Source organism: Equus asinus, chromosome 14, assembly GCF_041296235.1.
Source record: "Equus asinus isolate D_3611 breed Donkey chromosome 14, EquAss-T2T_v2, whole genome shotgun sequence".
NCBI lineage: Eukaryota > Metazoa > Chordata > Mammalia > Perissodactyla > Equidae > Equus > Equus asinus.
The window spans coordinates 49788287-49814613 of record NC_091803.1 but is presented as its reverse complement, the minus strand read 5'-3'; the positions used below and the strand labels follow the sequence as shown (position 1 = coordinate 49814613).

Genomic DNA, 26327 nt, shown 5'->3' with positions numbered 1-26327 from the left:
TTGTGATTTGGGGTTTGATGTCTACTTCTGAAGGTACTTAAAACACCAAGAAGACAATATTAGACTTTTCATTTTAATCAAATATTCAGAATAAACTTTGATTAAATAAGTTTGCATTTAACAGTTAAATATTTAGCGACATCTGGTGAACTAAATTAATGTTTTCCTTTCTTAGTTGTGCAAACAGTGTAGCTATTTAAGAGTGTTGTTTGGATGGTGAATGTTGACAAATAAAAAGGATGAACAAACAGGATCTTCAGCAAAGTGCACTCAGTTAGGGACATCCTCCCCACACACGAAAGCCCCAGGACAGTAATGAGTTCACGCCTGCTTGGCAGACGGGCTGCATTTCCTGACACCCTGGGTCGGCCCCCCGAAAGGGTTAGCTTTCCGCCACACCAGCAAAGACCCTCAGGACACACAGTTCACACTCCTGGATGGGATCCTGGGGACGGGTGAGCAGACCCTGCTGCAGCGGGACCAGCCCAGCCTAGTCCCTCCAGCGGTGCCCACACTGGGCACTGCAGCACTTGTAGAAAGTGGTCATCGGCTCGTCAGCAGAGCGGGTCTGCAGCTGCATGAAATAGGCTCGAGGATGTTCGCATTTGGGACACGGCTCTGGCAATGAGAAAAACAAACAAGTGACCCACGCTGTGAAAAAAAGATGCCTGTGACCAACATATCCGTTCGAAGCAGGTGTTACGTGAAAGGTGGCAGAAGCCTCGCCCCCTCGCACATCTGCTACCCCTTGCCCAGGGCATCTGGTACAATTTAAGGCCACAGACAGTCGTATCCTTCCCACTATGCTCTCACACTGAGGGAAGGGAAGGGACTTGTGACCTTGAAAACACTCCTCCTACTCTCCCTGGGTCCCACTTTTCTTCTCAAATCTGGCTGAAGACTGGTGGGAAACATCCATGTGCATCCCTGGCTCCCCGCCCTGCAGATCCCCTAATAAGTGCGTCTCCATCACCTGGGCACCAACAAGCCCTCAGCTTCTCAGAGGAGCTCCCTACGGATAACCAGTCCACTTCCCCATGTAGTTAGAAATCCATTGTGGCAGTCATTCTTCAGCTGTTCTTATCACGATCTCTCACACATCCACACCTTTGCAGAGTGCCCCAAGGCACACATTTCCCTTCAAAGTGATGTCACTTTGAGAACCTGACCCTGCTCTTGGTGGAAACAACTTCGAACACTCCCAAACACCATTTTGAACATGTGGTACATAATTCACCTTTTAACAGCAAACTCTGCCAATGCTACATTTTTAACATAGCAGATTTGGGTATTCTTCTGTGGGGGAAAAAGACAGTATTAATCATGAGTTAGCCATCCCTTCTCTCAGCACAGGTTGTGTCAGGGACTCTCCTCTTTCCTTCCTTGGTCACATCTGTCTCTCTCAGAAGTGAATCAAGACTTGAAATAAACATTTATTTTGGGGACCGGCCCCATGGCTAAGTGGTTAAGTTCATGCGCTCTGCTTCGGCGGCCCAGGGTTTTGCTGGTTCAGATCCTGGGCGCGGACATGGCACCGCTCATCAGGCCACACTGAGGCAGCGTCCCACATGCCACAACTAGAAGGACCCACAACTAAAAATACACAACTATGTACTGGGGGGCTTTGGGGAGAAAAAGGAAAAATAAGCATCTTTAATAAAAAAAAAAATTTATTTCACTGAGATGCAGTTTAATGTTCTCTGGCATTAACTCTTAAAAATCTACACTAGAAGAAAAAAAACAAATTTTTCCCTTAGACTGATATTTACTACTTCTGTCACTGTTGCTATCATCATAGCTACCACCTGGTGAGTACCTGTCATATGCCAAACCCTGTATAACTCACTTCATGCTCTTACAATCTGTGAGTATGGATCAGCCCCAGAGACGTCAAAGGACCCCCGTCAAGGTCACCCCAAGACTCTAACTCAGGCCTGTATGACTCCAAGGCTTGTGCCAATACTGTTTGTGTAACTAACAAAATATTAAAGAACAAAACAATACACTTTTTATTTTTAGAAGCGACTTCATGTCACGGACTCCGACATGGAGTGGCATAGTCAGCAGCCTCACACTCAAAAACAGGCCGGTAACAGAAAAGGTTTCCCCACCTGCAGTAGAGTCGACGTTCTCCCAGGCAGCTGCTCCACCAAGCACATCATCCACTTCTTTCAGCTTCGGGTACTTCCGATTTGTTACCTACCAAACAAGAGCAAGTCTTCAGACTCTCCAAGTGAGTGAACAGTACAAACCCGAGCCACCCAACTACCCCTGCCCTCAAGTGTCTCCCCAGACTTCCTTCCTTCAACACAGACTGGAGGGATGCGGAATGAAAGCAAAGTTCCTGCTCCCACAGAGCAGGATGCTCCATTGGAATTCAGACGATCCAGGATCAGATGCCCCCAAGAGAAGAGAGAGCTCCAGCAGTCAGAGATCTCTGCAAGGACTGAGTGAAGCACCAGAGCAGGAAGAAGATACCGGCTTAGGTGTGACCATCCTCTCATCCCACACCTCTAAGATAGCTGATAACCCAAGATGAGAGAAACCATGCAACCGAAACCAAAGAGCACCACTTGGCTGGGCAGCCCGGCCACACCCCTCGGAAGCAGAGAGCTTTCAAGGAGGTCACACTTGGCTTCTTTCCCAAGTTTTCCCAAACATCCTTGAAATTTCAGGGTTACATAAGAGTTCGCTCCTGCCAGAGCTTCAGACTCTAAACTTCCACAAGACGGCTACACGGGCGGGCAGCAAGCAAACATTAGGAATGAGGCAGCACCAACGTGCTCCACTTCTAAAGAGGAAAAGTGTCCCATCGAGTGAAAACACCAAGTACGCCACAGTGGGTATCGCTCGTCCCGAACGTCCACGACATTCTAGGTCCCATTCGATTGCTCAGATTAGGATGTAAGAGAGAACCAGACATAAAAACCCTGCCCGTCGACCGCTTACGTCCGGGTATTAATAACCAAAGCACACAGTACAAAGTATGTTAGAAGGCAACGAGTCCTACGGAAAAAATAAAACAGGGGAGAAGGATAAAACAGCGAGAGAAGCTGCAATTTTAAGGAATCACTGAAGTAAAGACACGGGGAAGGGTGAGCCGCGCAGAACACGCGCAAAGGTCCGGTGACAGTGCCGTGCACGAGGGGAGCCTCCGAGAGGCGGCGCGAGGGCGCATCAGGACGCCAAGTCGGAGGAGCAGGCTGGGGAGGGCTCCGGCCGGAGCCTGGCGGGCCGGGGAGAACCTGGGCGGCCACCGGCGCGCGGGGAGCGGCTGCGGGTCTTGGGGCGCAGGAGGCCCGGATCCGACTCCCGGCCCCCGGCCGCGAAAGGGCGGCGGGCGCGCGCTCCGGCACCTTGCGGGTGATGTTGTGCACGTAGGGGCACGTGTTGCAGGCGAAGCGGTGGCAGCGCTGCCCCTCCTCAACGATGAGCCCGTTCCCGCAGCCCGGGCAGAAGAGCAGCATGGCCGCGGCCGCCCCGGCTCCCGGCAGCCCCCGCGCCGCGCGCCGCCGACGCGGGCCCGCCCCGAGCTCGGATTGGTCCTGACAGCCGCCCCGCCCCTCGGCCCCCAGTGGACACACGGATGCGCGCTCCCGGCGAGCACCGCGGCAGGCTGCCTCGAGCTCCTCATTGGTCCTCCGGAAGCCCCGCCCCCGGGCCCCTCGGGGGCGGGGCCGTGGTTGCAGCCCGGCGCGCGCGTCCTTGGATCGCACGGACGGGCCGGGCGAGCGGATCGGCCGGAGGGGCGTCCTGGAGACGGCGGGGGCGGCGGCGGGGGCGGCGGCGGCGCTGGAGGAGGATGAGGACGAAGAGGAGGCGCTGCCGCACTCCGAGGCGGTGGACGTGTTCCAGGAGGGCCTCGCCATGGTGGTGCAGGACCCGCTGCTCTGCGACCTGCCGATCCAGGTGCGCGCGGCCCGGGGGCTGGGGTCGGGATCGGGGTCGCTCCCTGCCAGGGCGAGCGTGAACAGGCCCCCGGGGGTCCCGCTGGGGGGCTGCAGCCCGGAGGCCTCAAGAAGGCGCCTGTGGGCGTCAACGGGGGTCTTAACCGGGCCGCGCCCAGGGTGAGGCGAGCGAGAATTCAGAGGGGCTCCAGAAAACCCGGCACACGTGGGTTCGGGATACGGGAAATTTTAATATGATATTTTTAAAACTCTAAGGTGGTGTAAAAAAGTCTGGTAAACAGAGTAACAAAATTGTAAATAAAGACAAGATCAGTGTTACTGGCTTTTCTTCTCAAGCTTCAATATGGCTTGGCACCGTCCTGTCTTTAAATCCTTGTCATTTTGCCCATCATGGAGTTTTAAAATTAACTTGTTTGCTTGAAAGTTGCTTTGAAACGTTTATCATTACCATTTTTTGGCGCCCTGGTAAATTGTGCCCACCTGCCTCAACTTTGTCCCAAGGCCCTGGCCTGGATCATAGTGATCCAGGACTCTCATACTGGGCTGACCAGCCCAGTGTTCTTTCTCCTGTCCAGCCGCTGGGCTAGAGGACCTGGGGCTGATCCTGACGTAGATTCATTCCCCTGCCTGTTTCTATGCCCGTTCTCCCGAGCCTCTGTCCAGTTTGGACGTTAAACAGAAAGTGTGGATGGGACATGAGACAAGTGCTGAGAAACTGGGAGACCCTAACATATAGGCAAGCACCCTGTCCCTGTCTTGTCCTTTGTAAAATATGGCCCCACTTTTTGGACACCACGAGCTTGTTTTTTTCTGTTGTTTGGAGTGGTGAAGAGAGCCAGGCCACCCACCTCCACCCTTTGTCTTTTCTAGGTTACTTTGGAAGAGGTCAATTCCCAGATAGCACTAGAATACGGCCAAGCAATGACAGTCCGAGTGTGCAAGATGGACGGAGAAGTGATGCGTAAGTGCTCCCCTCCTTCCTTCAGGCGGTGGGTCTGAGCTTTCCCCGGGGCAAAAAACGGGGAAGTGGGAAGCTCAAGGGCCATGCCCAGGGGTGTTGGGGCACCCACAAGCCCACCCTGCGTGGATTTGAGCCTCGGTCAGAAACAAGGCTCAATAGAGCTCCTGAGTTCCCCTCCTGCTATCTGAGGCGGTAGCTGTCAGTTCCCACTATGGTCTTCGTCATGGTTTGTGTCCCCGTGGCAGCTGTGGTTGTAGTACAGAACGCCACGGTCCTGGATCTGAAGAAGGCCATCCAGAGATACGTGCAGCTCAGGCAGGAGCGTGAAGGAGGCATTCAGCACATCAGCTGGTGAGTGGAGCGGTGGCTCCTTGCAGCCCTTCCTGGGGTTGGTGTGGGACTCCACGGGAGCGCCTGCTGGATGTGTGCTTGTTAATCACCTGGGCTCTGCTACGAATGCCACCTGGAGCGATGGGCTCCCTGCCCGAGGCTGCTGCTTCTGTGCTTCGGGTCCTGCTTCATGCTCTGTCATCTGTATCACCCCACCTAGGCAGCTGGGTGTCTTCACTTAGGGACACCCTAAGGCACTTGCAGTGTGTCCGGAAGTGGTCTCCCTAGTTACGGATGTGGTGCAACGCCATCCCCTCCTCACTTGGGTGCTGTCAGCCCTCACCTGTTTCATCAGCAAGGTGTGTTTGGCCCCCAGCCACCCCACACAGCGCTTCGAGAGCAGTGCCTCCTTGTCGCTGCCCCAGGCCTAGTGCACACGTTGTTCAGGAGGAGCCCAGAGAGGAGGCCAGCTGCCCGGGGCCCCACAGAGCTGAACGCCTGGAGCCCGTCCCACACAGTTTCTGCCTCCCAGTGGTCCCCAGCTCACCCGGCTCATGGTTTACCTGAGCCCCCGTCTTGTAGGTCCTACGTGTGGAGAACGTACCATCTGACCTCTGCAGGAGAGAAGCTCACAGAGGACAGGAAGAAGCTCCGAGAGTGAGTTCAGGCCACGCCCCGAGCTGCAGGGAGGCGTCTGGACCGCTGAGTCTAGTCCACATGCTCTGCCAGACGGCTGGGCCCCCCAGGAAGGGGGGATCTTGAGGCAGTTCCTGGGAAATGTGGGAGACCAGGAGAGTCCCTGGCTGGACTGACGCCCTCCTGTGAGGAGCTTCCTGGGGCCTCCGTGCTAGGAGAGTGGGAGGCAGAGGAGAGGGGAGCGCCTTCTGCTCCTCCTCAGCAGCAGCAGAAGGGAGAGGAGGGTGTGCATGGAGGTGAGGGGCTGCCCGCCGGCACAGTGTGGGTCAGTGAAAGGACGGCCACTGCTGCCCCCTTGCCTTCTGGGCGCCACACTCCTCCCACCTGTTCTCTCCTGGTCCCTCACAAGCCTCAGGTGAGGAGTCACAAACGTACGCTTCTGTAGATCAGACGCCTTACATCTGTCCTCTTTCAGTTACGGTATCCGGAATCGGGATGAAGTGTCCTTCATCAAAAAGCTGAGGCAAAAATGAACGTCCAGACAAGGACACCTCTGTGCTGGTGGCCGAGCTCTTCTTCAACAGGAGGACTTGGCCACTCTCCCCCTCTCAGAGAAGAGTGTTGAAGTGGCCTCACCCCAGCTGCTTCCAAGTGGATGAACGCTGGTCCCTCGGGACTAGGACGGGTGAGCTGGTGCTCGTGGCCTCAGCTTGACCTCGCTGCGCCCAAACACCATAACCCTGTAACCATGTGGTGGATCCCACAGGGCTGTGGGCCTAGCCCCAGGTACAGAATAAATCTCTTTGCCTCTTAGTTTGACAATTCAAAAAGCCACAGTACCCGGGGCAGAAGGAACTGGCGCTGCCCCACCACAGAGGGGAGGCAAAGGCAGAGAACGGTGCTGGTGAGTCCTAAGATCTAAGGGGCCACACCCGAGCCCTGTGGCCACACTGTGCCCCAAACCATATGACCCTGCTACTGTAATCTCTACAGCAAGGAGGAAATAAAAGCAAAGCAGCTGGCCTTCTGACTCCGCTTGTGGGAGACGGGTCTGCGTCCGAGAGCACAGCCTCCAGCCTCAGTGCACAGGGTCCGCCTGCAGCTGGGGCTCCACCGGCTCCAGGGAAGGGAGGCAGCCTGGGGCTGCAAGGGAGCTGCGGGCTGGGCAGGCAGGACTGGGGTGGGGCACATCTCCGAGTGTGGGGGGAAGTGTGACAGCGTATCCACAGGCCCTGTCCCACTGTCACCTGCCAGTCACTCTAAGGACAGGATGCAAGGTGGGTCCACCTGACTGAGGGACTCCATAGGGAGGTGTGCCTGACAGTGCTGTGTTCTGGGCAATTGTGAGCAGCAGGCCAGGGGCCTGAAGGACCTCCCCCACAGCCCCCAGCCAGAAACCAGAAAGGAGGAGGCAGCCCTGGTCCAGTTAGTGGCAGCTAAAACGCTCCCGGTCCATTTATTGGCCACATGGGGTGGTCGTCAAGAGACTGGTTAGCAGGTAATCACGGGAAGTAGTGTAATAAATGCCCAGAAGGACGAGCGGTTCAACAGCAGTGAACAAGGCACAAGAGGTCTGTGTTCAGGAAACGGGACCCCACACAGCTTGTCGGTGGAGTCCCGTGGCCTGTGAGGCTCGGGGTGGACAGTCTGCCTGGCTCCGGCCTGCGGGAGCATGCAGCCCCCAGTGCCCCGGCCAGCTCAGTGGAGCTGAGCGTCCAGCTCGTACTTCTCACAGAACTTGTCGGTGAAAGGGATGCAGGTGAGGAACTCGCACCACTCGCAGCGCACGGGGTAGAAGTAGAAGAGGACCACCAGGCCAGCCAGGAGGCCCAGGAAGACCGCCTGAAAGACGATGATCTGGCAGCGCTTGCGGTACAGGTCGAACTTGCCGAAGCTGATGTAGGGCAGGAAGGCAAAGGAGAGAAAGAGGCCGCTGATGAAGCCTGAGATATGGGCAAAGTTGTCAATCCAGGGCAGCAGCCCAAAGGTGAAGAGGAAGAGCACCACGGCCAAGAGCTTGAAGAAGGCGCGCCAGGGCCGCGCCAGGATCTGCCAGCTCTGGAAGAGCTCCACGAAGAGGCAGGCGAGGATGCCAAACTGCGAGCCGGCCGGGCCCACCTGGGGGAGGCAGTGTGGGTGGCTGTGAGGTGGCAGCGCTGTGCAGGGCCCCGGGGATCCAGAGCCTCATGTCCCCGTCTCACTTCCCATGGCCCAGACACATCAGGGTTAAGAAGCCAAATGGAGATGCTCCAGGGCTGGGCACTGGAGGGACCCAAACAGTGCTGGCTGTGGATCCAGTTCATGCTGAGCAGCAGGTGCACATGGGGGTCCCCACCCTGGGGGCAGCCTTACCTCTGCCCGGTACGGCAGGAAAATGGCACTGGCCAGGTTACCAGTGACGCCACTCAGCAGGTAGATGATGGCTATGCGGTGCCAGCCTGCCAGCTTCTCCAGGTCCCGCAAGACAGTCATCTGGAAGCAGACGGACACCAGGCAGTGCAGGATCCTGTGGGCGCATGGGGGCCACTCAGCAGGGAAGGCCGCCCTTCCACCACCCCCAGCCAGCCACTCCTGGGGTCCCTGAGACCACCCACTCCACTCATCCCTGCTCAGCCCTTGTGGTATCACTTGCCCAGCGTGCAAGAAGAGGGACAGCCACAGGCGATAGAACTGGTCGGGCACCTCGGGGTTGAGAAAGGGCAGGAGCCCACACACGTCATCCATGCAGTGCACCTGTGCAGAGTGGCTGGTCAGCACCCGCCGTGGCTGAGGGGAGAGCAGGAGGGAGACAGCCTGGAGGCCTACCTGAGAGCAGAGTGTGGCCTCCTCGTGGAAGTAGCCCCTCATGAAGTCACAGTACTCCCGGGAGGTGATCTCGCATCTGGAAGGTCAGGCCAGGGTTGGGAGGGATTGCCAGCGAGGACTGCTGGGTCCACGGGCAGAAAGCCCTGACTATACCCAGGCCCAGGTTGCAGCCCTCCTCACCCACCTCTCTTGGCCCTCACCCCACACCCCATGGTATCTTGGGTCATTTTGGGACTTGGTAAGGGAGCAGGGCACAGCCCCAGGGCAGTGCTGTGTGCCCAGGACCAGCCGCACACGCACGCAGAGGCGCCCCTACCTGCCCTTGGTGCCAATGCAGCAGGGCCGGCCTGTGATGACACAGTCCATGTGTGGGTGGTTGGTGTGGTTCCCAGCACTGTTTTTGGTGCAGATCTGGGTCACAAATAGGATGAGTGGGGTCAGGGCCCCCCCAAGCCTGAGCCCCACACCATGCCTGGGGGTTGAGGGAAAGAGGAACAGGCTCCTAGGGTAGGAAATGACTTCAGGCTGCCACACCCTGAGCCTCAATCGGGCCCTCTGTCATTCGACCTCCCAGTCTCCACCTGGTCTCCTGCTCTGACTACCTGCTCAGAGGCAAGTGATGGTGGCTGGGCAGACGGGGCAAAGCCCAGGGGCATAGCATCTGGAAACACAGGGTGGTCCCACAATGGGGACCTCTCTGGCATCACTAACAGGTGAGGTGTGGAGTCCCCCCATATGACAAGGGTGACCCCCCAACAGCCGCCCCACCGCGACTCACTGGCCACTTGGTGATGTCATCTGGCCACTCATGGGGGTCCTCGGAGGAGGGCTCATCACACACCCTGCATGACCCAGTATGTGGTCAGACCCTGCTTTGTGTCCTGGGCATTGGCACCCTCCGCCCAAGTCGACAACAAAGGGAGCAGCTACACCCTCTTCCCCCCCCTCCCCAGGGAGATGTGGACAAAGGGAGGCAAGGGAGGGGCCAGCAGGACTGACCTGGGGTCCTGGTGGCAGACAGAGCCAAACTGTCTCTTGTGGCCAGCAAGGTCTGGGGCACTGGGATGGAGGGGCCACTTCACCCACACTGCCAGTGTGGACTGCGGGAGGACACGGAGTCAGCCTCAGGTCAGAGCCCACCCCTCACCCAGTACAGTCTCCAGGAGGCAGGGATCAAAACCAAAACCACTGAGACCTCCCTCTGGCCCTCCAACCCAACCTCTGGCTTTGCACTCCAGAAATGTGTGTGCATGTTGGGAGATTCTGCTATAGGCTCAAGAGCATAATTCCTATTGGCTTAAAACTAAAAACAACCTGTAGCCAACATCGGAACTGGCATAAACTATGGCACCTCCACATGTAATATAAACTTGGATGAGTCTCTTTTTTTAATTGTTTAGTGGAAAAAATGAGGCAATACCACTTATGTAAGACACATGCACAAAAACAAGTCAGACACGTGCAGAAAGAACACGCCCAAATCAAAGACACACGACCACGGTGTATGTGGGCGGAGAGTAGACGGAGTTGGGGGCTAAGAAAGAATGAATGCGACCCGAGGGGCCTGGCACAGACAGATGGTTTAAGGCGCCGAGAACCAGGGTAAAAGATAACCCCTCCACGTGAAGCCCCAACGTGACCGCAAGCACACGCGGTGCAGACGAGGGCGCGAGTCGCGGGCGGGGGCACGCACCGAGCACTCCTCCTCCGAGGTCTGCACACAGCCGGACCGGTCGTTGCGCACGCAGCAGGCCGAGTGCTTCTCGCGCTCACGCGCAGCCCGGATGAAACTATGCACCTGCGGGTCCTGGCGCATGCAGGGCGAGAACTTGGCACCCAGGTGAATGAGAGCCTCCTGCGGGCAGGGTGAGCGGGATGTGCAGCTGCGGCCCCCGCCCGCCAGCCCAGCGTCCCCTCCCGCCAGCACCTAGGCCCCGCCCCGCCAGGCCCCGCCCTCACCGAGCTGGGCCCGATCCAGAAGTTCTCCTGCTGCACATACTTGACATTCTCATACACCCCGCGGTTCCGCAGCACCTGGGAGATTGGCGAGAGCGAGTGAACGGAGCCCACTCGGGTCCCCTCTTCCAGAGCGCGGCGGGAGGGAGTCCAGAAAGGCCAGACTCCACGGGTCTGGGCCCAGGAAGGGCGCCGGGGCTCACCGAGTCCACCGTCTCATGCTGCGAGAAGCCCACGGGTGCGATGCCATAGATGCACACGGCCAGAATGGTGACGAGCGAGTGCACGAAGGTGAGCCAGTAGGTGAAGAAGGGCCTACGGGTCGGAGCGTCAACAGAGAGGGCATCCCCAACCAGGAGCCCCGCCCCCATCCCCCAGCCTGGCCCGCCCCAAGCCGCATCCCCAAGCAGCATCCCCCGACAGCCTACCTGTGGTCGTCCATGTCCTCGATCTGGCGTTTGACATAGCTGTCGATGCGCTTGCGGTAGGTGCGGTTGGTTAGCCGCCCCACCATGCCCAGCCCATACGGCCGCTTCTCCCTGGCAAAGAACTTGCGCACCGGCATCGCGATGCGCTGGCCCCGCCGCTGTCCCGCCGCGCTCACCACCTCCTGCCGCAGCCGCACCTTGGGCTGCGGGGCGGTCGGGCCACCCTCCTTCTGCTTCCGCCAGCCGCGTTCCAGGGGCCTGGGGGAAGGGGCGCAGTCACCTCCCGCCCCAGACCCCCCACCTGGGCGGGTGAGACCAGGGCGACCTTCAGGCTCTGTCTTGCTCTCCTTTAGCGGTGAAGACACTGTGCACGTCTCTCCGCCTCAGCCTGCTCCTTACCAGTAAAAGAGCCATCTTGAGCCCCTCTGGGTATGGCAGGGAGGGGACCCGACCTACGGGGTTCCCTGGCTTGCCTGCAAGTATTGACCACATCAGTTCCTGCTTCCGGCTGGATTCTGTCCAGCCTGTGGGCTCTGGGATTGTGATCCTGTTCCACAGGTGGGTGGCAGAGACTCGATTGGTGCCCAGCCCCGGGTCCCCCAGCCATCATAGCCAAGCTGAGCTCCCAGTGGAGGAGGGGACCATTCCCTCAGTCCTCCAGGGCATGGTGCCCTAGGGCAGGGCTGGTCCTCACAGCCATAGGCTCCCACACAACCCCTCCCCAACCCCAGCTTCCCCACTGCCATGCTCCCCTCCACCCCCTGCACACTCACAGCATCAGGTGACTGCGCTCCAGCTCACTTCGGTCCAGGGCCCCGCCCGTGAGGTCCCCCTGCTCTGGGGCCTTCTCCCAGTCCTTGAGCGCCGCCTCCGATGGGGACTCGAACACCTCATCTGGGTAGGTGGACAGCTCCTCGTGGAGGACACCTTCCTGAGCAAACACACGTGGTCAGGGTGGGACGCAGGCCAAGGGGTCGCAGGCGAGGCTGCCCAGCTCTTACCCGGGCGAAGAAGGACGTGTCCAGCTCCTCGGGGAAGTCCGCCGTGTCCTCCTCCAGGAAGCTGGCGGGGGTGAAGCTTCGGCGCTGCGCCCGGCGCAATGTACCGTCTCTAACGGAGCGGCCCTGTCAGGGAGGAGGTGAGCATGCAGCGTGGTGGCCAGCTCAGCTCCCCCAGCCCCCAGCCCTGCACTCACCTTCACCAGCGCCGCGGCCGCCCGGAAGCTCATCTTGGCCACCGACTCGCGCTTGCGTCGCCGCGGGAGCCGGCTGAAACCAGAGCGGGAGCTGGAGAAGGAGCAGAGGGAGGCAGCACCCGGCGTGACGGGCGTGTGCGGGGTACTCAGGCCGTCGGCGGTGTCATCCGCCACCCGGAACGCCCGGCCCCGGGCCAGGGGGTCTATGATCTGGCGGATGGGAGGAGATGCAGGCTGTGTCATCGCCACGGAGCTCCTTCCCCACCCTGGACCCCACTGTGGAAAACACAGCTGCTGCTTCTCACTCCCCAGGGGTCCCTGGACAGCTGTGTGGGTAACGCCCGCACCCCACTGCACCCAGAGGGGCCCTCTCCCAGCCTGCAGTGCCTTTACAGGGCCGCTCATCCTGGATGTTCCCCCACCTAGAGGCTGGCACCATAGTACCTGGACCCTGTCCCCTCACCCAGGACCCCCTTCCCGGAGAGTATCTTAGATACCTTTATGGGACCATCTGACCACCCTCCCAGACCACGAGCTCCGAGAAACCTCCGCTGCTCAGGCTGGCTATGTCCCCAGGCCCAGCCCAGGGGAGCAGGGGGAGAGGCCTGTGGAGACAGTGGCAAGCGGGCATACCTTCTGCATGCCCAGCTGGCATGGCCCCACGTACAGTGGAGGGGGCGTCTCGGTGCTGGTCAGCGACACGTTGTCCTGGCTAGGCAGGTCCAGCTCCCGGATGACCTGGGGCTTCAGCTTCCCATAGCGCTGGCTGCAGTGACGGATGCTCTTGCGCTGCCACTTCTGGGTGCTATCACTGTCCTTGCTCACTCCGAACCAGTCAGCTGTGCCCCTGCCACAGGGGAGGGACTCAGCAGGGGGAAGTCAGATCTCCCCCCTCCCCAGCAGGGGCCTGAGGGGCCCTCTTCCCAGGCAGCATGCCCCACCCCAGGCTCCGGTCACTGCAGGGTCAGGGGTCCCTGTAGCCTGAGTCTAATTAAGAGGATGAGTGGGTTGCAGTCCTGGCTACCCCTGAACAATCAGCCAACTCCAGATTCCCACAGAACCGCAGGCGGCAGGCCTTGCCCAGGTGAGTATGTTACACGGGCCTCCCCCATCCCTGACAGGGGGCTTTTGTGGGGAGACACCGAGTCCAGAGACAGACTCAGAGCTCAGCCCTTCGCTCAGCCAGCCAGAGCTTAGCCCCAGGCACTGCGAAACCCTAGACCCCAGAGAACTCAGGCAGCAGGCGCTGCACGCCCAGGCAGGGTGCCCACAGCCCTCAGACATGCAGAAGCACTGTCAGCACTGGCCATTAGGAGCCCCAGAGAACGCCACAAGCTCTGGCAGCTCCCTAGAGGTCACAAGCCATGCACACCAGCTGATGCCAACACACTCATGCCCTGCCCACGGTACCTGAGCAGGGACCGAGAGAGAGACCGGCGCTGCGGGAGGGCCCTGGGGGCAGCAGGGGGGCCCAAGAGGGGCAGAGTGTGGACACACCCAAAGCGCACCTGTCGGCTGTTCAGGGGCCAGAGCATTGCGTAGGGGGAGACAGAGAAGGAGAGAGCGAGCGCTGGGGGGAGGCAGAGAAGGGTGGTAGGGGAGAGCAGTTGGTCCTCAGAGCAGGAGAACGACAGGGTGACATGGGGAACAAGATGGAGGAGAAAGCCGAGATGGGAGGGGCTTGGCTGCATTCCCAGCCCCAGTACCCAAACAGGATCCTGCACATCTGCCTCTGTCCCACCAGCCCCCAGCCCCCAGCCCGTGGAGCAGCCAGGCCAGTGTGGTACCTGCGGATGGTCTGCGTGATGGACGTCTGGCGCTGCAGCACCGGCCGCCGGGGCTCGTGATGGGGCGAGGGGACGTGGGCCGTCTCAGCTGGCATACTCACGCTCCGCAAGAAAGCCTGGCGTCGCAGGGGCTGTGCAACAGGGTCACGGTGAGGGGGCTGCACAGGATGCACCCACAGCCCCTGCTGGCCAGGGCCTACCTGCAGGAAGCTGGGCTCCTCCACTGCCGGGGGCACCACAGCTGGGATGTCCAGCTTCAGCCAGGGCGGCTTCTTGCGCTGCAAGCTGCTCGTGCTGTCCCTGCGGGCCTCGCTCATGGTTCCAGGTGGAGCACGGCGGGCCTAGGGGGTGGCGAGTTATTCAGTAACGATGCTGACAGATTTCTGGGGGTTCACTGGGCACAGAGCCAGGAGGAGGGAGAAGCAGCGATAACCCCACAGCGTGGTCACGGCTCCCATTGCTGACATCCTACTGTGAGCTCAGCACTGACTCACTGAGTTCCTGCCTCGTTCATCCTGACAGACACCGCCAGGCACAAACTAGGTCCTCAGATGACACAAACTCATGTGACAATATCTGAGCACCTACACTCCTGGGTGACTGGGACACACCGGCGGGGCAACAAGGAAACCAAAATGGATGAAACCCCCAAATCCCTGCCCTCCTGGAGCCCACAGTCCAGACGCACGCAAACCTATAAGTCAGTTAGAAGACGTCAAGTGTGACAGGGAAAAAACAGCACGTGACAGTTGCCAGGGGCAGTGATGTCTCCCTGCAAGGTGACATCTGAGCAAAGGCTTAAAAGAGGTGATGGAGCAAGCCAGGCTGGGGGCAACCTGGCACAGAGAACAGCCAGGGTGGAGGCCAGAGTGAGCACGAGGGCAGGGGCTGGTGGAGGGGCTCACCCAGTCTGTACAGGGGGCAAACCTCAAGCCTGTCTGGCCCAGGCCTCCACTCTCAACCACTGTGCCATCCCTCAGGACAGAGGGCCCGCCACGCCCAGGACAGGGTGCCTGACAGTCCATCTCAACAGGAGAGGCCACTGGGCTTCCTGGGTGAGAGCTGCTCCGTGAAACCGCCTGGGCACAGAGCTGCTGTGACCTCCAGGGGGCGCCACGTGCCCAGGAACAGCACCAAGGTGGCGTACCGCCACCCTGTGCATCTGAGACCCAACCCCAGACCCATCACCCTGGCACAGGGGCAGGGCCCAGGACTCAGCAGAGGCCAGGGTGTGATTGGGGCCACCACTGCCTGGCCATGTGACCACGGCCTCCTTGGAACTCTATTTCTCCATTTACAAAATGTCACTTTCAGGGCAGATCTGGCTGCCCCTCCCCAAAGAAAGACCACGAGGGGTCTGCAAACAAGGAAATCCAAGATTGGAAGGGTGCCCTGACCACAGAGGGGCACATGGAGCAGGCAGTGGCTGAGCAATGCTTGGAGGGCAGAGACCCCAAAATTCCTCAGCCTCCTCCAAGAGCTTCAGACCCCAACAGACTGAACTGCGGGGTCAGTAACCCACCCACTAACACCCTGGACACGGCTCACAGCTGCTCCTGTCCCTACACAGACCAGGGACATGCCCAGGACACTACTCACAGCTTCTGTTGGCCCTGTGCCAATCAGGGAGCAGCCCAGAACCCAGCTCACAGGTCCTAATATATTGCCCTATATTGACCAAGGACTGGGCCAGGATGTGGCTGGCAGCTCCTACCAGCCCTATCCAAAACAGGGCTGAGCCCAGGATACCATCGACAGTTCCTAATGGCTCTGTACCGACCAGGACAGGCCCAGCACGCTGCTCACACTCCTTCTGGCTCTGTACTGACCAGGACAGGCCCAGCACGCTGCTCACATTCCTTCTGGCTCTGTACCAACCAGGACAGGCCCAGGACGCTGCTCACACTCCTGCTGGCTCTGTACTGACCAGGACAGGCCCAGCACGCTGCTTGCACTCCTACTGGCTCTGTACCGACCAGGACAGGCCCAGCACGCTGCTCACACTCCTGCTGGCTCTGCACAGACCAGGATCAGGCCCAGCACACTGCTTGCACTCCTACTGGCTCTGCACCAACCAGGACAGGCCCAGGACACTGCTCACACTCCTTGCGGCTCTGTACCGACCAGGACAGGCCCAGCACACTGCTCACACTCCTGCTGGCTCTGCACAGACCAGGATCAGGCCCAGCACGCTGCTTGCACTCCTACTGGCTCTGCACTGACCAGGACAGGCCCAGGACACTGCTCACACTCCTTGTGGCTCTGTACCGACCAGGACAGGCCCAGCACGCTGCTCACACTCCTGCTGGCTCTGCACAGACCAGGACAGGCCCAGGACACTGCTCACACTCCTTCTGGCTCTGTACCAACCAGGATCAGGCCCAGCACGCTGCTCACACTCCTACTGGCCCACATTGAATAGGAATAGGCCCAGACTGTCCCTGGTCTGGGAGGGAGTCCTTTGGGGATGCCTGGCTCTTACCCCATCCCTCACATTCCAGTCTGTTCTCTGAGCTATGTACCCAGAGGTCTTTCCATCCACATAGCCCCCTCAGGGCCAAGCCCCTCTCCCCGGCCCTCACCCAGTCTGACCTCAAGGCAAAGGCCAAGGGCAGCATTTGTTCCCACATCACTGGGAATTCCTCTGGGCCTCCTGCCCATGCCGAGCCCCACAACGTGGGGTCAGATGGTGGGTTCCCTGGAGGGGGAGGTGGCAGCCAGGATTGGTAGGGTAGGGTCCGACATGAAGGCATCCTAAGTGAGAACTGGATCCCTCTAGGATCTGAACCAGACCAGCCATCAGCATCCAACTCACATGACAAACCCAGCCCAGACCTGTGTGTCCCTTGATACAGCCCAGCAATAGCATCAACAGGTCACAGGTCAGCATCCTGGGAGGGCGGCGGCTTCCTCATCATTGGCCAGCCCTCCCTTCACAGATGATGCAGACTGGAAGATCCCCAGCTGGGAAGGAAATGACTGGGAAGGACAATCTGAGTCTCAAGCAGTAACAGGGGAATTTCAGACACACTGGGGGGTTGGGAAGTATCCAGCACATTGGGAAGCCAGATGGTGCTCAGAGAGAGGCTTCCAGAACCTGCAGTGCTGTGACAGCATCCTGAGCCACAGTCAGGTCAGCCCTGCCAGGCAGGGGGATCCAGGTGATCTGACCCACAAGATCGTGCTATGCCCTGGAAGGCGTTGAGGGTCAGGGGCCAGACAGGATGGGGACCACTTTAACATCTCCGATGGGGGTGGCTACGCCACCTTCGGTCCATCCATGCCACCCAACAACCACATGTCTCTCGCAGCCTCATATTCTCACCTGGAAAACGAGCCAGTGCTTCTGATGAAGCCATTGCAAGGTCCGGAGAGGAACAGGGCCAAGAGTGGCACCTGGGGTCATCACTGGGAATCCGCAGCCTAGGGGCCGGGGGTCAGCATCTCTAGGAGCTCCCCATGCGTGCCCAGTACCTCTGGGTGACACCAGCTGGGAACCTTTGCCAGCTGACTGGCTCACACCACCACACACATCCACGACGCTCCGTGGCTCCCACCACCCACCACGGCCTCCCCTCACACCTGGCTCTAACCATGCCCGGCCCCTGCATGTGCATTCTGCCCAACCTCCCACATGTTCAAGGACCCGCAGCCTCAGTCGCGCTGCCCCACCCCTGACAGGTGCTCCGGGACCGGGATTCTCCTGGCACAGCCCAGGAGTTCACCCACGAGTGTGCTGTCCTATCCTGTCACTGCCAAGTCTGCAGTGCCCAGGACAGGTCTGCCCCGGAGCCACTGATTGGTAAACACTGGTCAGTTTGGAGCACAGGCTAGCAGGGGCTGATCCCCAAGGTCTTGGGTGATGCAGGATCCCTGACGATCACCCGTCATTTGGGTCTGGGAGGAGGAGCTGACCGTATGACTGGGTCAGGGCAGGAACAGCACAGCAAAGAGGTGGGAAGAAAGTGGTGAAAGTGCACAGCAAGCTGGACACCCCCTGGCCCTGCCAGCCTGGGCCCATAGTTCACCCCAAGAACACAAGAGCCGCACAGCTCAGGAGGGAGGCCCAGCTCCCTGCCTGCACACCCAGATCTCCTGGTGTCCTTCACCTCCAGCCAATCCCTCGTGTGTCTGGGGCAGAGGCAGGAGGGTGCCCTGTGGCCCACACGCCACCAGGAGGCCCAGCCTGCCCTAGTGCTGTGGGCCCCGGCCTGCCCTGCCCGTGTATCCAGTTCCCCATCTGGGCCTCAAGTGGGTGGGATTCACAAAGTGGGGGCTCCACAGTGGGCCTCGAGGGTTTGGGGGAGGGGCAGGCCCAGGCCAGACAAAGAGTCTGGGCCAGGGAGGGGCACAGTGTCCGCCCAGAGGAGACAGTGGCTCAGTGTCCAGGCCTCCCCCAGGCGCACAGTGGGCTCTTGTTCCCAGAGAGCTCCTCGGGGGGAGTCCCAACAGCATGTCCGCTCTGCTGAGCCCTCAGTGCAGGGAGAAACTGCAGGCCAGGGAGGGTCGGACCGCCCGGGTCACAGAGCATCTGAGTCACTGGCAACATTCACAACTGCCCACCCGGGGCCCGGCCCCATCAGGAGACACCCAAAGGGGCATCTAGCAGTGAAGTGGGACGTGCCAGCGAAGCAAACATTGCCGGTGAGCCCAGCGGAGGCATGAAATAGCACTGCACCCTCGCTGCCCCCCGGGTGCTCCGAGCAGCTCAGGACAAGCGCGGGGCAAACTCACGATGAGGCCGAGGACAAGGGCCCTGAAGGGTCACAGGACCACTAGGGCTGTGTGAAGTGGCAGCAAGAAGCACGGGAGTGGCTGCAGCCTGGGGGCAGAGGGCTGGATGAGGAGCAGGGGAGTGTCCCACTGACTCAGGTTCCTGTTCTGTGGACGACTGGAGACCCTGAGGGCGAGTGGACACTGTGCATGGTGCAGGAGGGACCAGGAAGCAGGGGCCAGTGCAGAGAGGCCAGGGAGGGAAGAAAGCCTGGCCCAAGATGCAGTGCACAGACCCCGCTCACCTCCACCCCCTGCAGCCCCAGGCAAGCCTCAGTGTCCCCATCTGAAAGTCAGGGGCCACAGCTGCCTGGCACAAGCAGGTGTTCAAGAAGCAGGAGCTGAATCTTACCCAGAAAGGCTAGTGATGCGACCTCCTGCGGGGCTCGCTGAGGAGGGTGGCCACAGAAAGGGCCGGGGACCCGGGTCAGAGGGCCCAGAACGTGTACCACCAGAGCACAGGCCACGGGGGCCAGGGAGGGGACCCTTCAGAGAGGCCCAGGGTGGGACGGTGTGGCCAAGAGGCAGGAGAAGACTGGGGAGAAGGTCTGGCCCACCAGGACAGTGGCCGGGGCCAGTGGCTGGATCCTCAGGCGTGAGCAGCATTCACCACTGCCCCACACACACAGGACAACACTGGCAGGGGGGCTGGAGGCCAAGTGGATGGCCCGGCCTCAAGACCAGACCCTCCAAGTCCAGGCCCTGCCCTGCCCAGGGGACGGCCGACTGCCAAGGTCAGCAGGAGCACTGGGCCCCACCCGCGGACATGTGCCCAGACATGTCCCCAGCTCACCTGAGCACGGTCCCAGGAGAGCTGACTCCTCCAGCCTCCCCACAGCCATGATCTCTAACCCTCAGTCTTTAGTATGCACAACCCCAGGTCTCCCTGGGAGGGGAGATCAGCAGCTGACAGCCTAGAATCCAGGCCTTCTCCACCATGTGCTATTATGCGGCAAAGTGAAAGGCACCAGGCCTCTCTGTGCCTCTTTGCCTCATCTGTAAATGGCATCATGTCGGGAATGATACTAGCCAAGCCCTCAACCTCTAAAACCCTCCCAGCGACCCCTCCACTTTTCTGTGGAAGAAATGAGGTTCGCAGGGGAGCAGGGCAGGCCTGAGACCCGGTTGAGGGTCCATACGGTGCCCTCTGCCAGTGCCCAGGAGGACACATCAGATCCCTGCCTCCTCACGTCACCCAACACCTGCCATCACCCCAAACGAGCATGCACAGGGCCAAGACCAGAACAGGGGGCTTCCTCCTGCCGGAGGCCCTGTGAGAAGCCCTGACAACCGCAGCTGGGCCCTGACCTGGAGAGTGGTGCCCCGGACAGGAAGGGAACGCCAGCCCTGGGGAGGGGCACTGCCCAAAGGCTCAGAGGGCGCAGACGACCCACAGTCCGGGTACCAGAATCCAAGCCCCTGATCTCACTGGGGCTCACAGGGGCGGACACACCGAGGGTCGGGGAGCCCCAAAGCTCAGAGAGGTCGGAGGGCCTGTCCACGCCACACAGTGAAGGGGGTAGGGCCCAGACTGAGCTACAGCAGATGCTGGATGGAAGCAGCCCCTCAAGATGCAGAGGGCACAGGCCCACACCCCATTAGCACACCTGGCCAGAGGCAGATGCCCAGCCTGATCACCAGTCAGAGCCCCCAGAAGTGCCCCTGACTGACCCCACACCCGTGCTCCCTGGTGCCCAGACACCCTCAGGCCTAGCGAACTTCCCAGAACTCACCAGCCACCAGACGGTATCAGAGAGGCCGTGGAGGGGAAACCAAGTCCCCGAAGTCCGTTATCAGAGCAGAAATGCCTTCAGTCACCTGACCCTGACTGACCCCACTGACCTATCCCAACCCCTTGGAGGGAGCGGTCCTCTGTGTCCACCTTGCAGATAAGGAAACTGAGGCTCCGAGAGGCCAGTCACCACCTGAGGTCGCTGAGCCTCCAAGGGGTTCAAAGCTTTGGTCTGCGCCTGCCCAGGAGCCGCCAGGGTGGCCCAGGCAGGGGGCAGACCATAGGGTTCCTCAGGCTGTGAGGGCTGTCAGGCCCCTCTGGGACCCTATGCCACCCACTCCACCGGAGCATTTCAGGTCAGAGAAGAGGGCGTCGCCCTCCAACACACCCCACCAGAGAAGAGGCAGAAGCGAAGGAATCTGATCCATGCACAGAAAATCGATCCCGTCACAGACACCGAGGTGGGGGAACCGGAGCTGGTGTGGGGGAGCCCCTCACATGCCAGGAGAGGAGCAATGGGGGTGCCCCGAGCAACAGGTGGAACTGAGGGAGGGCCCCGAAAGGCAGGAGACCCGGGGGATTCCCTCTGAACCAAAGGTATGGCAAGAACACGAGCTCCCAGGGCGGGGATCCATCTGGAACGCACGCTGGGCGGGACGAGGGATGTTGGTCATAGCAATGCTCCAGCTCTGCTGCCCTTGTCAGCCTGTCTGTGTGATGGGAGGCCAGTAGGCCAATAGAGGCTGCTTTGGAGGGGTTGGGAAAGGGCCTGGGGCCTGGCACCTCCCATCGGAGCCCACTCGACTCCTGTGCCCCACTGCCAGCCCTGCCCTGTTGTCAGGGAAAAGGACTCAGCTTGCCCAGAACAACCCCTGGTGGCAGGGGTCTCAGCCTCAGGACCTCTGGGGCCCCAGCCAGCCGTCCTGATCCCCGGCTTCCTCCCACCTCCGGGTGGGGGCTAGGGGGCTGGGGCCGGCTCCATCAGGGTGGGGAGAACCCAGCATCTAGCTGGGCCAAACCTGAAAAGCCAGTTTCATCCTTGAATCTTCTCTGCCAGGAAGTCCCAAGGCTGGGGCCTTCCCGGGCAGAGGGCTAGGGCCTCCAGACCCAGGCCCCGCCCACCCAGACAGACACACACAAACACAACCCCAAGCTGCACACATACAAGAAGGAACCCGGTCAGGACCATCTGGGCCTTGGGCAGGCACAGCTGGGGCACCCGCTGCGCATTCCCCACACAGCCCCAGAGAAGGGCCCCCAGCAGGGCAGACGGCGGGGTCCGCCCCCTGCACCCTAAGCACCCGGGGACCTGCCACCTCCCAGCCAAGAGGCCTGCTCCAAAGCACCTCTAGCGGCCTCAGGCTCAGCCCCGGCCCCTCCCCTTGACCACTGAGCACGGTAGGGCGTCTTCGGGAGTAGCTCCCGGCTCACTGCACTTCCACCGTCTAGAGATGAGGCAGATGGGGCTCGGAAGCGGAAGGGGGATCCGGCCCCCACTGTCAGCTCCACAGCTCCTGCTGTTCCTGCTGATACTATTCCCATCCCCAGTGAGGACGGCTGGGACAGGGGCGATCCCGAAAAGTCCCACCCTCTGAGCCGGAGTTTCGACTTGGAGACACCACCCACCGGTGGCGGCAGAGAAGGAAAATGTAAGGGGGGAGGGGACAGCTCCGAGGAGCCTGGGGACAACCCCCGACTCCGACCGAGACATCCCGCTCCCAGGACCCTCAGCTGTTGGGCGGGGGCTGGAGCCAAGCTGTCCGGCCCGGTCAGGCCGCTAGGACGTGCTAATCCGGCCACGGGCTATTTTTGCGCGCGCCGGGTTAGGAATCCGGGGCTGGGCCGCCTGCGCGGGCGGCTCGGGAAACTCCGCGAAGGAAAGTCCGGCCGCCTTGGGCGGGGACTTGCCCGAACCCCGGACCCAGACCCGGACCCGGACCCCGAGCCCGGCCCCACTCCGGCGGCCCGAGCGGCTCCGGCCGCGCTGGGCAGAGGACCGGCCCGCGCGCAGCGGATGCAGCCCCGGCTCCCGCCCGCCCGCCGCGCCCGCACCCGCACCCGCACCCCTCCCGCCGCGCTCACTCACCGCCGCCCCGCCAGCACCGGGGTCCTCGGGGGTCCTGAGGGCTTCGGGGAGGGGCTGCCGCCGCCGGCCGGGAGGGCGCCCGCGCCGAGTCCCCGCCCGCGCGCCCGCCCGCCCGTCCGGCCCGCCCGCCCCGGAATGCCATGGAGCGAGGGGCGTGCGTGCCGGGGGCGGGCCCGGCCGGAGGGGGCGGCCGCGCTGACTCAGGGCTCAGGAATGCGCACGGCCCGCCCGGCCCGAGCCACCTCCTCCCGGAAGGCCGCTGGGCTCCGCTCTCCCTTGTGCCCGCCCGCGGGGACACCTGTGGCTGGGGTTTGCGAGCGCCTTGGCCAAGGAAGGGAGGGAGGATCCGGTGGCCCGGCTGGAGGGAGCCTGACGGCCGACGACAGTCCAGCTCCTCAGCCACTCCCGGACTCCAGAGTGAGTGCTGGCCTTGTGCTTGAGAAAGGAGGAGGGGTACAGGGAGCGCCCCTGGATCTCCGTAAACGGAACCAGGAGCCTCCTCCAAAGGCCCACACTGGCGACACTCACCCAGCCCCGCATGAGCACTCGCACTTCCGCACATACACCCACACTCATACACACATGCTCACGCGGTCACGCGCTCACACCATGCTCTGTACCCGCTCACACTCATGCTCACTCATATTCACACACATCTACTCACACACAATTGTACACTTCCATGCCCACTCTCACGTTTACACATATGCACACAACCACAATCGTACACTCCCATTTGTGTGTTTACACACTGATGCACACTTACACTCGCACCCACAACAAAGGCAGGATCAGAGCAGTTATGCCCTCCCCAGGTCCCTGTCTCCCCCCAAATGCCTGCCCTCCCCAGGCACTGGAGGGCCAGGCTGGGCCTGCAGCCCCTGAAACCTGCACACTTTCTGGCCCATCCACTGCCACGGAGGGCTCCTCTCTTGCACTGTCTGAGCTAGACACTAAAGGGCCCATCTGTGCTAGGCTGAGGCTGCTGGTGAGTTTCCCAGCATTCCTCTCTCCTGCCATTGCAGGAGTTGGTGGGTCCCAACCACCCAGAGAAACACCTGGGAGTCGGGGGGGGGGGGGGTGTGTGACAATGGCAGGGAACAGGCAGGTCTGACCAGCAGCTGTGAGTGGCGGAGGGTCCCAGGCCTCCTCTGGGTAGCTGATACGGTGGTCTCCCTTCTTCCCTTGGAGAAAACAGAACTGGGACCACAGGTCTCCTAAGGACCCTTCCACTGGAGACCAGAACACCTTGGGGCACGTGAGGCCCAGCCCCTCAAGCCTCAGAGGGCCCACAGATGTGTCCTTAGGCCCTTTGCTGGCCTGGGACCTGGTGGCACTGGCCCTCTCTGAACAGTTGCTATGATGGTCAGCAAGCCGTGCCCAGTGTCCTTGTCCTTGGCTACACAGAAAAGAAAGTTGACAACTTGAGGTGGCAGCCAACTTACAGGCAAGGGCAAGGGACGGAATCCTCTGATCGTGTGCTCGTCCATCCCATAGGACAGAGTGGTGGCTGCACATACTGGATCCTCTATGAACACAGGTCTATCAACCCGATCCTTAGGTAGAGGGAGATAATGAAAGCTTTGGAGGGGCTAGAGGGGGTTTTCTTCACTGGAGGGGCGACTACAGATACACTGGGGACAGAAGACAAGAGGGAGGCTGCCTGACGCTGATGCTCAGGGCTCCCGTAGCCCAGTAGTACCATCCCTCCCATGCCAGGCCCTCAGCCAGAGATAGGACAGTGTCTCCATGCCTGGCATTCTCCATCCCTGCAAGGGATAAGCAAGCCCCACCCACCCGGATGCCCAGACTGGGCTGTCAGGGCCAGCGGGAGTGTCATCTCTGGAGACCAGGAACTGGGCTCCCCTCCAAAGCATGCCACGGCTGGGCATCCGGTGCTGGCAGATCCTCTCCTGCAGTGGACACTGCAGGGCGCCACCGAGACCTGCTCCATGACCCAGACACTCAGCCCTAACTGCCAGGACCCCTGGCCATAGCTGCCTCACAGATGAGACCCCTCAAGGAGTCACCTTCAGTGACAAGAGCACCCAACACCATGCTCCCTGCCCAGAGAGGGTTGTCTGTGTGTCCAGTGACAGGTAAATGGCTTCCCTTTGTGTTCACTGGGCTACTCCAAAGGTCCCCTCAGGTCTCGAGCTCCAGTGGGGTCCGCAGCAGCCTCTGTCATAAACCCTAGCCTCAGAAGGACAGTGTGAGCCGAGGAGGGTCAACACATGAGTGCTCAGGCCTGGACCCAGTTCACACAGACACAAGCGTGCACACGTGCGCTCTGTCTCATGTCTGCCCCACTGCCCTGTGCTCCAGTGGACAAGCCCCCTACACGGAAACCCAGCTTCTGGTCCCTCTGTTCCCTCTTTACCTGGTTCTGGAGACGCGGAAATCAGCTGCAACTGCCTAGCACGTGGGCAGATGATTGGGGATGGGCTGGTGTCTGGACGGCCCCCATGGCTGCAGACTTCACTCTGGGACTGGAGCGGGTGGGAGCCCTGACCAGTAGGGGTCCTTGCAAGCCACCTGGGCCTCCTCAGCTTGGCTGGCCAGTCCTTGGGCTTTGGGGAGCCTGTGTGGGCCAGGACCAGCCCCCCGCTATTTGGGGAGGAGGCAGAAGTGGGCCAAGCCAGCCAGGGGCCTGAAGTCACTGGCTATTTCTGAGGCAGCTGCCCCTCCCTCTGTCTCAGGGCATGGCAAGGGGGCCCAAAAATACCTGGGCCCAGGGCCCAGCAGCACTGGCAGCACGCTCCAGGAAAGGAGGATGCAGCCCCCACACACCTCCTCCTGCTCCCTCTCCACTCAAGGAGCCTCTGACCCCCCAGCGCCCGTCAGATACCGAGGGCCTAGGAGGCCAGTCAGGATGCCAGAAGCCACCCTGCTGAGAAGCCAAAGCAGGACTCTGACCCAACTCTCCCATCGACCGTGTCAGCCCTCCCTACGTTAGACAGGACACTGAGCCAGTGAGCTGGGTGCCCTGGGACAGTGCTGTGCTGGAACTTGGCCTCTGTGGCTGGTAGAGCCCCTGTCCTTTCTCTCAAGGCCGCAGAGACTGACGGCCCCACTGCAGGCCGTGAGCCCTCCCTGCAGGGCACAGAGCAGCCCACCCCAACGCTGACCCCTTTCAAAGCATCGAGGGTGTCCTCACCTCCATCTTCCATTGGCATCCTCCAATAAGCCTCTCCCAGCCCAGCAGCAGGCACGTGGACGGAGGCGGCCCACGCCCCTCCTGCCCAGCACCACCTTCTGTCCCTCAGCCCGCCTGCCGGCCCTGCAGGCCACAGTGGGAATGCTCAGCCCACCACTTCCAGCCTGTGGTGGGGCCTCAGACCACAAACCAGGAAGTGGGGGGTGGGGGGGTGCAGGGGTTGCGCAAGCCCCGGCACTCAGGCCCGAACATCTGGAGAAGTGGGTTGCTGGCACCGGCCCTGCCTCCTCCCCCTGGGAGCCAGGGCTGCCCTCCTGGCCTCTCTCTCCTCTTCCTAAGGTGGGGATAAAACACCCCTCTGGGAACGTGTGGACTCCCCATGTTTTCTGCAAGGCCTGGCACCATTTGTGAAATCCAAATAAAAATTAACACAAAACAGCACCCACCCAGCCTCTGCCCCTACCAGGGAACCTGGCCCAACTGGGGCCTCAGTTTCCCTCCTGGAGGGGGGAGCTGGGGGAGGGGAGGAGGGAAGTGGGGCTGGGCACACAGGAAGGCAGGAAGGGGTGTCAT

General features: G+C 60.9%; 3 protein-coding genes across 13 annotated transcripts; 1 reads left to right on the top strand and 2 right to left on the bottom strand.

Moving 5' to 3' along the window:
* Positions 1–54: 54 nt before the first annotated feature.
* Positions 55–3566, bottom strand: POLR3K (RNA polymerase III subunit K). Of its 3 annotated transcripts, none has more exons than XM_014848822.3 (3): positions 3357–3531; positions 2112–2199; positions 55–618 (listed from the first exon to the last, which is right to left on the bottom strand). In XM_014848822.3, exons 1-3 carry the CDS (start codon positions 3465–3467, stop codon positions 491–493), a joined length of 327 nt encoding a protein of 108 aa, XP_014704308.1. In that variant the 5' UTR covers positions 3468–3531; the 3' UTR covers positions 55–490. The 3 variants fall into 3 exon arrangements, with proteins under 3 accessions (XP_014704308.1, XP_044603012.1, XP_070341467.1); XM_044747077.2 differs by having other exon boundaries at positions 3246–3513; XM_070485366.1 differs by lacking the exon at positions 55–618 and adding an exon at positions 625–1296 and having other exon boundaries at positions 3246–3566.
* Positions 3567–3626: 60 nt separating this feature from the next.
* Positions 3627–6858, top strand: SNRNP25 (small nuclear ribonucleoprotein U11/U12 subunit 25). Its single transcript, XM_014849010.3, has 5 exons — positions 3627–3909; positions 4779–4869; positions 5115–5220; positions 5782–5856; positions 6311–6858. Exons 1-5 carry the CDS (start codon positions 3868–3870, stop codon positions 6366–6368), a joined length of 372 nt encoding a protein of 123 aa, XP_014704496.2. The 5' UTR covers positions 3627–3867; the 3' UTR covers positions 6369–6858.
* A 398-nt stretch (positions 6859–7256) lies between these two features.
* On the bottom strand, positions 7257–25911 carry RHBDF1 (rhomboid 5 homolog 1). Of its 9 annotated transcripts, none has more exons than XM_070485353.1 (19): positions 25755–25911; positions 14207–14347; positions 14007–14137; positions 13630–13734; positions 12853–13066; positions 12220–12429; positions 12026–12148; positions 11798–11955; positions 11025–11282; positions 10800–10911; positions 10600–10674; positions 10334–10495; positions 9640–9740; positions 9419–9482; positions 8957–9051; positions 8641–8716; positions 8468–8568; positions 8188–8341; positions 7257–7953 (listed from the first exon to the last, which is right to left on the bottom strand). In XM_070485353.1, the coding sequence occupies exons 1-19, from the start codon at positions 25758–25760 to the stop codon at positions 7534–7536; spliced, it is 2706 nt and encodes a 901-aa protein (XP_070341454.1). In that variant the 5' UTR covers positions 25761–25911; the 3' UTR covers positions 7257–7533. The 9 variants fall into 9 exon arrangements, with proteins under 9 accessions (XP_070341454.1, XP_070341456.1, XP_070341455.1 ...); XM_070485355.1 differs by lacking the exon at positions 25755–25911 and adding an exon at positions 24978–25173; XM_070485354.1 differs by lacking the exon at positions 25755–25911 and adding an exon at positions 22598–23072.
* Positions 25912–26327: the final 416 nt, after the last annotated feature.